General features: G+C 41.4%; 1 protein-coding gene across 2 annotated transcripts in view; it reads right to left on the reverse strand.

Moving 5' to 3' along the window:
• Nucleotides 1-5,279: 5,279 nt before the first annotated feature.
• ME1 (malic enzyme 1) overlaps nucleotides 5,280-12,057 on the reverse strand; it is a 370,919-nt gene continuing 364,141 nt past the window's right edge. For both annotated transcript variants that reach the window (XM_089693104.1, XM_089693103.1), the window contains 2 exons: nucleotides 8,113-8,211; nucleotides 5,280-5,567 (listed from right to left, as the gene is read on the reverse strand). In XM_089693104.1, coding sequence (XP_089549230.1) covers nucleotides 5,400-5,567; nucleotides 8,113-8,211 — 267 coding nt within the window. In that variant the 3' untranslated portion in view covers nucleotides 5,280-5,399. The remainder of the gene's footprint in view (nucleotides 5,568-8,112; nucleotides 8,212-12,057) is intronic.

The following is a 12,057-nucleotide window of genomic DNA, read 5'->3' on the forward strand; positions in this document are numbered from 1 at the left end:
CTATTGATCAAAGCAGAGCGGGCTGGATGGATGTCACATCCATGCCTTTTCAATTTCTGCAGAGCTCCACAGGTGGCTGGGTGTAAAAGGTCTCTGCTGTCTGTTTTTACATCAGGCTACCTCTGATTTCTCACCAAAATAAAGGACAGAGACATGGATGGATGGGGGCATTTGCTTTGAATATTAAAAATAAATTAAATAGAGATTTTGGTTTGTAGTGCTCAGGTGCAATGTATTTTCACTTTAACCACTTGTTTTCTACGTGTATTGTAATTGTATAAAAAGTTCCTTGATTCAAGTGGTTATAATTTTTACAAGTAATATATTTTACAGTCACCGAACTGGCTGTTCAGTAAGAGTGATCTGGGAGGTTCTACAGACACCTGATCACTTTTACTGTGGTGAGAATAGCTGTGCTATTTCTTTTTGATTAGCTGCATTGGAGAGAAAGGGAGACATTGGGTCTGATAGATGACCCCTGATGTCTCCATGACAGTCCCCGGGTTACAAACATGATGGGTTCTGTAAGTTTGTTCTTCAGTTGAATTTGTATGTAAGTTGGAAAAGGTACATTTTTTAAGTGTAACTACAGCCAACATTTGTTTTTCTGTCTGTGCCCCTGTTCAAAACATTTCACCTCACTTTTTGTCCCTGTGACAATTGGATTTTGAAAATTTGGGGTTGTCATGGAAACAATGATTGGTGATAAAGCTTCTGTAGAGACATTTTTTTTCCATGATAACGCTTACGAGAGTGAATTTCCCTTCCTAGTGGTAAATTTCCTCTCACTTCCTGTTGTCTAACCTGGGGACTGCCTGTGTACATACACTATCTTGTTATGAGAGTCATTTCTGCCTTCTGAATGTAACATTTTCTCCCATTTTATATATGGACCCTGTATTATTGAGACCTTCCATGTGTTCGTTCAGTATAATCTATACAGTGCCTTATTGGAATGCTATTGTAAAAAAAATCTTTTGATCAATAGTTTATATTTCTACATATCCTTTGAACTGTATGCACTTACCTTTTCTGTACAATATACATGTAGAAGATTTGATGGCCCCTCCAGCTGTGAAACTGACACTCTAACTGCCAATTCAATAATCACTCATTGATAAACTCCACCATTCATCTGATGTTTAAAATAACCTTGGTGTCTGCAGTTTGCACTGATAAATTAAACAGAGGAAGTACAACACATATGTCAAACTCAAGGCCCATGGGCCAAGTCCTGTCCTCCAGACCTTGTCATATTGGCCCTCGCACCCAGTTTGTAACCAGAACGTGGCTGAACTCCATTCCACCACCATTGACTATCACCCTCCGCTCCAGCTCCCCGCTGTCAATTGTAAACACAGAAGCTTTCTGTGTTTACATGGGACAGCTTTGCTCTCAGTGGCTTCTGGAACTAACTGATACCTGCACACATTCATGGTGGGGACAGATCTCCAGATCTGAGAGAAAGAACAATCTCCCTACGAGGTGAGTCAGAGCCCCCTACAAAGGGAGGTACTAGGGCTGGGCCAGGTAGGGGAGAGAGAGGTGAGGAAGCTTGGGGGGGGGATGCATTTTCACACTGTGCATAGCGTACCCCTAAACTCTGCACTCTGTACACAGCGCACCCCTGAACTCTGTGTAGCGCACCCCTTAACCGTGCACTCTATACATAGGGCACCCCTGTAACTGCACTCTGTACTCAATGTACCCCTTAACTCTGCACTCTGTATTTAATGTATTCCTGAACTCTGAACGTAGTGTACTCCTGAACTCTGCACTCTGTATATAATGCATTCCTGAACTCTGAATGTAGTGTAATCCTGAACTCTGCACTCTGTATATAATGCATTCCTGAACTCTAACCGTAGTGTAATCCTGAACTCTGCACTCTGTATATAATGCACTCATGTACCCTGAACGTAGTGTAATCCTGAACTCTGCACTCTGTATATAATGTATTCCTGAACTCTGACCGTAGTGTAATCCTGAACTCTGCACTCTGTATATAATGCATTCCTGAACTCTGACCGTAGTGTAATCCTGAACTCTGCACTCTGTATATAATGCATTCCTGAACTCTGACCGTAGTGTAATCCTGAACTCTGCACTCTGTATATAATGCACTCATGTACCCTGAACGTAGTGTAATCCTGAACTCTGCACTCTGTATATAATGTATTCCTGAACTCTGACCGTAGTGTAATCCTGAACTCTGCACTCTGTATATAATGTATTCCTGAACTCTGACCGTAGTGTAATCCTGAACTCTGCACTCTGTATATAATGGATTCCTGAACTCTGAACGTAGTGTAATCCTGAACTCTGCACTCTGTATATAATGGATTCGTACTCTGAACGTAGTGTAATCCTGAACTCTGCACTCTCTATATAATGCACTCATGTACCCTGAACGTAGTGTAATCCTGAACTCTGCACTCTGTATATAATGCATTCCTGAACTCTGACCGTAGTGTAATCCTGAACTCTGCACTCTGTATATAATGGATTCCTGAACTCTGAACGTAGTGTAATCCTGAACTCTGCACTCTGTATATAATGGATTCGTACTCTGAACGTAGTGTAATCCTGAACTCTGCACTCTCTATATAATGCACTCATGTACTCTGAATGTAGTGTAATCCTGAACTCTGCACTCTGTATATAATGCACTCATGTACCCTGAACGTAGTGTAATCCTGAACTCTGCACTCTGTATATAATGCATTCCTGAACTCTGACCGTAGTGTAATCCTGAACTCTGCACTCTGTATATAATGGATTCCTGAACTCTGAACGTAGTGTAATCCTGAACTCTGCACTCTGTATATAATGGACTCATGTACTCTGAATGTAGTGTAATCCTGAACTCTGCACTCTGTATATAATGTATTCCTGAACTCTGACCGTAGGTAATCCTGAACTCTGCACTCTGTATATAATGGACTCATGTACTCTGAATGTAGTGTAATCCTGAACTCTGCACTCTGTATATAATGCACTCATGTACTCTGAATGTAGTGTAATCCTGAACTCTGCCCTCTGTATATAATGCATTCCTGAACTCTGACCGTAGGTAATCCTGAACTCTGCACTCTGTATATAATGCATTCCTGAACTCTGACCGTAGTGTAATCCTGAACTCTGCACTCTGTATATAATGCACTCATGTACCCTGAACGTAGTGTAATCCTGAACTCTGCACTCTGTATATAATGTATTCCTGAACTCTGACCGTAGTGTAATCCTGAACTCTGCACTCTGTATATAATGTATTCCTGAACTCTGACCGTAGTGTAATCCTGAACTCTGCACTCTGTATATAATGGATTCGTACTCTGAACGTAGTGTAATCCTGAACTCTGCACTCTCTATATAATGCACTCATGTACCCTGAACGTAGTGTAATCCTGAACTCTGCACTCTGTATATAATGCATTCCTGAACTCTGACCGTAGTGTAATCCTGAACTCTGCACTCTGTATATAATGGATTCCTGAACTCTGAACGTAGTGTAATCCTGAACTCTGCACTCTGTATATAATGGATTCGTACTCTGAACGTAGTGTAATCCTGAACTCTGCACTCTCTATATAATGCACTCATGTACTCTGAATGTAGTGTAATCCTGAACTCTGCACTCTGTATATAATGCACTCATGTACCCTGAACGTAGTGTAATCCTGAACTCTGCACTCTGTATATAATGCATTCCTGAACTCTGACCGTAGTGTAATCCTGAACTCTGCACTCTGTATATAATGGATTCCTGAACTCTGAACGTAGTGTAATCCTGAACTCTGCACTCTGTATATAATGGACTCATGTACTCTGAATGTAGTGTAATCCTGAACTCTGCACTCTGTATATAATGTATTCCTGAACTCTGACCGTAGGTAATCCTGAACTCTGCACTCTGTATATAATGGACTCATGTACTCTGAATGTAGTGTAATCCTGAACTCTGCACTCTGTATATAATGCACTCATGTACTCTGAATGTAGTGTAATCCTGAACTCTGCCCTCTGTATATAATGCATTCCTGAACTCTGACCGTAGGTAATCCTGAACTCTGCACTCTGTATATAATGCACTCATGTACTCTGAATGTAGTGTAATCCTGAACTCTGCACTCTGTATATAATGCATTCCTGAACTCTGACCATAGTGTAATCCTGAACTTTGCACTCTGTATATAATGCATTCCTGAACTCTGAATGTAGTGTAATCCTGAACTCTGCACTCTGTATATAATGCATTCCTGAACTCTGACCGTAGTGTAATCCTGAACTCTGCACTCTGTATATAATGCACTCATGTACTCTGACCGTAGTGTAATCCTGAACTCTGCACTCTGTATATAATTCACTCATGTACCCTGAACGTAGTGTAATCCTGAACTCTGCACTCTGTATATAATGTATTCCTGAACTCTGACCGTAGTGTAATCCTGAACTCTGCACTCTGTATATAATGGACTCATGTACTCTGAATGTAGTGTAATCCTGAACTCTGCACTCTGTATATAATGCACTCATGTACTCTGAATGTAGTGTAATCCTGAACTCTGCACTCTGTATATAATGGACTCGTACTCTGAACGTAGTGTAATCCTGAACTCTGCCCTCTGTAATGCATTCCTGAACTCTGAACGTAGTGTAATCCTGAACTCTGCACTCTGTATATAATGCATTCCTGAACTCTGAATGTAGTGTAATCCTGAACTCTGCACTTTGTATATAATGGACTCATGTACTCTGAATGTAGTGTAATCCTGAACTCTGCACTCTGTATATAATGTATTCCTGAACTCTGACCATAGGTAATCCTGAACTCTGCACTCTGTATATAATGGACTCATGTACTCTGAATGTAGTGTAATCCTGAACTCTGCACTCTGTATATAATGCACTCATGTACTCTGAATGTAGTGTAATCCTGAACTCTGCACTCTGTATATAATGCACTCATGTACTCTGAATGTAGTGTAATCCTGAACTCTGCACTCTGTATATAATGCATTCCTAAACCCTGCACTCTGTACACTGCGCACCCCAGATACAACTGGCCCTTTGAGGGTAACCACACTGCTGATGCGACCTGCAATGAAATTGAGTTTGACACCCCTGAAGTACAAGGTAAACTCAGTTATTACTTCTTTCTCAATCTCTGGTTTTGGGTTGATGAAGGTGAGTATGTTGAATGACAAAAATAGTTAATCAATTAGATAATGATGTGTGAAATGAAAGAAAAACATTTTGATATTAAAATAACAAAACAGTTGTAGTCACTGCACTGTATCTTTATTTTAAGGGTGATTTATAAAACAAAAATGTCAATGTAAAAATCAATAAAAAAACCTTTCCACACATAACCTAAAAAGGTCTCCTTCCACCAGTGTTTACAGGGTGACAGTCTGAACTTTCAAAGCCTCATCTGGCCAGGAGTAGGAATCCACCACAAACTGCTCATAATCCGTACTGTACATCTGAGTGCGGACAAATGCCTCCTTATCTGAAGGCTCCGGGAAGACAGAAGCTGTGTTATCTTTGTATGCATTTTCTACAATCTGTAAGAAGACATCAATAATCATGCTTAACAGAAAATCTGTCATATCCAAGAATGATCCATGATATTTGCCATGGATTCATCAATCATATAGACACTGGGAAAACAGCCAGCAGCAGTAGGGTACATTTATCAAGTGGTTTATTTAAAAAGGATCCAGTGTTCTGGTACATATGGAGAGGGGTTTATTTATATCCATATGTCATGTGCAAAAATGTGATGGGGCTTCGGTTCACGAAACACTTCTGTAATCATAATGTGTTGTCTAGATTTCTGACAATTGGAAAGAAATAGATGTTTCATCTTTATATTTTCTTTAATTCCTCATGAGTGAATGCAGATATACAGCTGCATTAAAATGGGGACAGTGAAAAAAAAATCCCAGTATTTATTGGGCACCCTCAGGTCCAACCCAGATTTTCAGAAGTATTTCAGTCTGAAGGAGTTATGTACTAATGTCAGGGGTTCTTCTCAGAATCCTCCTGTTTGCAGGAGTTGTGGCTTTTCACAATATTCAGAGACAAGCCCCGACTCCTTTGACATGCAGCCCACGTGTTTTAACCTCTGTGTACATGCATATCCCAATGATACAATATCTTTATTATGTAAAATGTAAACCTATGATGATTATGGTAAATGACTACAAATCACCTACACCCCTTAATAATTTTAATGATGGTAGGGTTTTTGATGTGGCTCCTATTTGCCTGTGTGGCAATTCACAATCCCACTGATAAATTCTTTTGGCTTTGATATACATTGAATAATTGAAAATGCAGGGGCTTATCTGTAATATAGAATAAATATTGCTATTCTGAGGGCTAAGTTTATGGGGTTTTTTGTAAATCAATACAAAGGACGGAAGTTACTATTAATAAGTGTCCCTTGTGCTGGTTCCAGTGGTCCTAGTTGAAATCCAAAGTCTGCTGCCTCCCCCACCCCCCTTCATATCCTTGAAGCTGTAATTTTCCTGTACTGTAGGGGTTAATACAAGCACTGGACCTGGCATAGGCACTCATCAGCAGTACAAACTATGCCCGCCTTTTCTGTTCTGCTCCTCCATTCATAAAAGCTGTACTATAGCTTCCATCAAGTGCTCTATGACTAGCAGATGGGCAGATTAATAGACTGTCCACCTCATTCATTCTTCCATTCATAGAGCACTATTCTATCATGGAATCTATAGTACAGCTTCAATGAAAGGAGGTGTGGGCGGAAAGAATGGGCATAGTCCGCACTCTTGATGAGTGCATATGACAGGTCCAACGTTTGTATTATAGTGTTACTAAACCTACAACAGTAAAATCAGTCTGTATATGCAGCAAAGCATGCTTGTTATACTCACTGTGGAACCTAAGGGATTAATCTTCTGCACTGTGTAAAAACACTGCTTGATCCTGACTTCTCTGATCCTCCCCTTCTTCCAGTATTCCCCTCTTATCTCCTGATAAGACATATCTGTGGAGACACTCTAGAAAGGTTGTTTCTCTTTGTCTTTTTTCTTGGTAGAGTGCATGTGATCAGCACAGGGCCAATCAGCACTGTCCAGACAGAGGTCAGGGATTCTACATCCTCCTTGAGCCAGAAAGAAAACTCCTCCTACAAGCTTTAACCAGTGCTTAGCTGGATACTTATAGAAGTCACAAGACCTCTCTAACTGCTGATGAGAAAAGGTATTTAGCAGTTTATATCTACTAAAATAATTGCATTTCCATGTTCTGTGTATTGTGGGAGATCAGATATAGTGAATGCAGGGTCCTGCATTTAGTAACACTTTAACCCCCGTATCACTGGAAGATTATGGGTATGGGGGGGGAGAGGACTTCAGATTTTAACTAAAACAGCTAGCACTAGCACAAGGGACACTTCTCATTAAAAGCAAAGTGTGGGATTTAAAAAAAATAAACATACTCATGTAGGTGGATGACGCATCTGTCCCCTGCTGCCTGTAAGACCGAGAACTGAGCGATCAAAGATCGCTAATAACTAGGTTCTTGGTCTTCAGTGAGCAGGGATCCTCTCTGCTCTGCCCTTTCAGTGCTTGCTGGAGTGCCAGGCTGTGCAGGGGAAGGGAATGGCTGACTCTGGCCCTCAGCAGCACACTGAGAGGCTGGGCCAACTGCCGGTCAGAAACCTGGGTGGATCCTGACATTAAAGTCAGCATCCCAGAGTCTGGACCCGCTGTGCAGCTTCAGCCAGCAGCAGGCCTTAGCCCACTGTCGGCTGGAGTGACGAACGGAGTGCATTCCTGTGACCCTCAGGAGAAGTATTAGCTTCGGCCCTAATTCTCCTTTAAGTTTCATCCCTTGTGTTGCTTTAAAAATTAAACCAACATTTAAGTATTACATTTATATTATTAAATATCAGAATATAAACTTGTCTTTTAACATGACCAAATTTTCCCATTAGGTACAGAGCTCTTGGTACAGTTTACCCCAGTGATACTTTGAAGGATTACCGAGGGTTTCCCTATCAACCTGTAGTCGATAATATACCAACATTTTAAAGACCTCATTTAACACATGATGATGATAATAGCAGCTCACCTTGACAGCTATTTTAACTGAGACTTCTTTTATTGTTTGCAAAGGTGGATACAAACGTCCTTCTTTCAAATGTTCATCAGAAACTTGATCAGCTATAATCTAGGAATTGAGAAAAAAAAAGGTAAACTAAAAAAAGAGCTGTTGGTTATCCACTCCAAAAATATATGGAGCCAAATAAACAGAACAGAACATAACAGTAACACAAACATAATAATGGCGCATATAAAACTTAGAAACTGTAGAACATTGCAAACCTGATTTTGGAAATGAACCTCATTACAAGCCATTATTCACTGCTTGACTCTCTCTGTGTTAACATGAAACTTATGAAAACAAGATCCGTTTCTTTTATTTTTATAAGCATTTACTGTATAACTACCATGACTATTGCAATCTATACTATAATCACCTTCAAGCATTTGCCAAAATATTTCACGTTTTACAGCTTTTAACAGTTAATGCAGTTTGAATAAAAGCTCAACAGATGTTTGCTAACCAGAGGACAAAGTAATTTTATATCTCCATATCAGGACTTGTTTTATTGGAATAATCATTTTATATAAAATAGTTAATAGTCACAAAGTGTAGTTAGTGTATTATAGTTTACATAGTTTCCTTAAATATCTTGTTGTATTTCCTGTAGTGCACTTTATTGGGAACATTCCATGATCAGGAACTAAGGGAGAAGGTGGGAAAGTTCTTGCATGGTTCAAGTATATCTGAAGCCTGTTTTCTTTTTATTGTATATTTTTTTTTAATTATATGTGATGCTTCTATTCTTTATAAAGAAGCTTTTGTAAAAGCTGTTCCTGTAAAAAGAAAATCTGTTTTTTTTTTTTTTTTAGTTTTAGGTAGAGTAGGGCAAGGTTAAAAGGCTCAGATCTTCGTAAAAGAAGTAGTCAAGCTTCATGGGATTCCAGAAGACATCGTCTCGGATCGGGGGGTCCAATTTACCTCAAAAGTCTGGAGAACATGAGAACATTATGTGAAGTCTTGGGGATCAAGCTGTCTCTTTCATCGGCCTACCATCCACAGACGAATGGGCAGACAGAAAGGACAAACCAGACGCTGGAGCAGTACTTGAGGTGCTACACGTCTTTTCTTCAAGACGACTGGCTGGCACTCTTGCCATTGGCGGAGTTCGCGTATAATAACGCGAATCATTCGGCTATGGGGCAATCCCCATTCTTCGCCAACTACGGGTTTCACCCCACGTTTTTACCTGACAAGATTCCGGAAAGCCCGGTTCCGGCTACACAGAATATGCTGGATTTCTTCTCAGCCAACAACAAGGTACTTCAAGAAGCCATTACGAAGGCCCAGGAGGACAGTAAGAGGGCCTTCAACAGGAAGAGAAGAGGGGAGCTAAGCTTGCAACCAGGGGATCTGGTCTGGTTAGCCACTACCAATTTGAGGTTGTTTTGTCCTTCGAAAAAGCTGGGGCCGAAATTTATGGGCCTATTCCGGGTGAAACGAAGAATCAATGAGGTGGCATACGAGTTGGTACTCCCAGGAACCTTCAAGATTCACCCAGTGTTTCACGTGTCGCTACTGAAGCCAGCAATGCCAGATCCCTTCCCGGACCGAAGGTCCAGGCCGCCGGAACCTATAACCATCAACGAGCAGGAGGAATTCGAGGTTGAGGCAATCATTGACTGCAGGAAAAGAGGCGGCCAGACACAGTTCCTGATAAAATGGAAGGGCTACGGCCCTGAGGAAAATTCCGGGGAGCCGGCTCAAAATGTTCACGCCCCTAGACTTGTCCGAGAGTTCCATCGTAGCCATCCACAGAGGAGAGATCAGTTGGGCACCCGGAGGATGCCCATAGGGGGGAGGCAATGTCAGGGACCATCACGACGCATGGGTCTGCACACGCGTAGGTGTCTGTCAAGACATGCAGGCAGCGGGGCACTAGGACCCAGGCGCACCCATCGCCTATGACGGTGCTGGGCAGGCACTAGGACCTAGGCTGCACCTGTCAGGTGCAGGGCGGGCTACTTAAACCAGCCCTGCACAGACACAAGTTGCCGTATGGTCTGATCTGATTCCTGTGTTCTGTTGCTGAAGATTCGTTGCTGACCTGCTTGGACCTGACCTCTGCTGACTTCTCCTGCTCTGACCCCTGGCTACGTTTGACCTCTCTTTGGATATTCCTACCTGATCTGAACTACTGGTACCGACCACGGCGAGTGACCTGACTATTCTTCTGCCTGCTGCCTTGTACTACGCTGACCTCTCTGTTACCGACCTGGCCCGTCTGACCACGCTCATCCGTCCATCCATCCGGCACGGATCCAGCCATTCCTGCTTCCGCCTTCTGCCTCTTCACGTCAGGCTCTCCACCTGCACAGACCCCCGGCGGATTCCTCTACCACAGACAGGTGTACTCAGGGGCCGCGACCTGGTTCCAGTCTGCTCCAAGTCCATCCCCACCATCAGGGGCCCTGGTGAACAAGCAGGCTGGGGCTTAGACTCCGCGCTCTGGGGAATCCTGTCCTGTGGGCTGCTAAAGGTACCGCCAGGCAGTTACTAACACATGTGCAGAACAGGTGGGACAGTGTATTACTGGATTTTAAATAGTATAGACACTTATTCTTAATGGTTTACATAGCTATACCTGCAGAAGTGGTGAGCCTGAAGTGATCCAGCAGGACTCAATTTTCTAAAAGTTCCATTTTAACTTCCTTTTTTCTCTTTTGTTTCATATACTGTTACTGATTATGAATGACTGTTATTAGCAAGCCATGAGGTTGTATGAGATCATGCTTTGTCACGTCTCTGGCTTTTATGATTAAAGTACGAGTCCATTTATTATCAGCAAGACAAGCTAATACTCAGGTGTTCACTTTCTAAAGCCAAATAAAACAGAGAGTAACTTTGATTTCAGTTGATAAATGCAAGGTATTTCAAGCTGTAATACCTTCTAATTGCAGACAATTTCATGGTGATGACAAGCTATGTTCCCTGTTTTTATGAGTTTTACCAAGAACAAAAAATGTCAAGGATTTTGTGAACTAATAAATAGTTTTGGCACTGTTACCTGGATGCCCAGCTAACTTCATAGATAATTCCATTAAAAAATGTAATCTATGCTGTAAAGATGCCAAGATGTGCACGTGCTGCATATCATTAGCTGAAATGCCGCAGAACAATGAAAAATGTACAGAAAACTCATGTCTGAATCAGAAAGATGCATACTAAAGCAGTGGAGACTGTCACTTTGAAAAGTGTATGCAATGTTAAGGATTGTAAATAAGGCAAACCTGTGTTTACTTAGAATACCCAATCACGTTCTAGGGAAATTAACAAGGGGATTTATGACAAAATATGATTGGCTGATTGAAGTTGACGTAGATATCTCCTTCATATAAGCTCAGTGAACATTTCCTTTTGGCAGTCTCTATTCATTTAGTAAATTAATTCCAAAGGCTCTATTAAGCCTGTGCTATAAATTGGATTCTTTTTGGAGAATTACCTCTAATAATACAGGTTACATAGCATAACAATAAAAAGGTAGTTCCAAAAACTTTGACTCTATTTTAGCATGTTTCTTGCAAACCAATGGCAGATTTATTGAGACTGGTAAAGTAGTGATACAAACACTGGTATATAGCCATGGGTGTCACAGAGACATGGTGGATCAGGGTGACAACTTGACAATTTTCTTTTGTTGGGTGCACAAATAGATAATATATATTGGACATTGTTCAATCTGAAGAACATAATTGTTATACATTTGTTACTGTAAATCGAAAAGAGATGCCACCCTACTACATAACGGGAATAAAGAGAGAGACCATTCAATTCTAGGGAGTACATCACCGACCAGCCATGAGCAGTCAAGACCTGGATGTCTTCTTGATGCTCGAGAAAAGTAGAACAGAAACCCCTAAACAAAACCTGTGTCAGTGGCATCAAGCAAGGCTTAGGCAACTTGCTCAGCCT

Source organism: Staurois parvus, unplaced genomic scaffold (genome assembly GCF_062004578.1).
Source record: "Staurois parvus isolate SC_StPar_1 unplaced genomic scaffold, SC_StPar_1.0 ptg000613l, whole genome shotgun sequence".
NCBI classification, from domain to species: Eukaryota; Metazoa; Chordata; class Amphibia; order Anura; family Ranidae; genus Staurois; species Staurois parvus.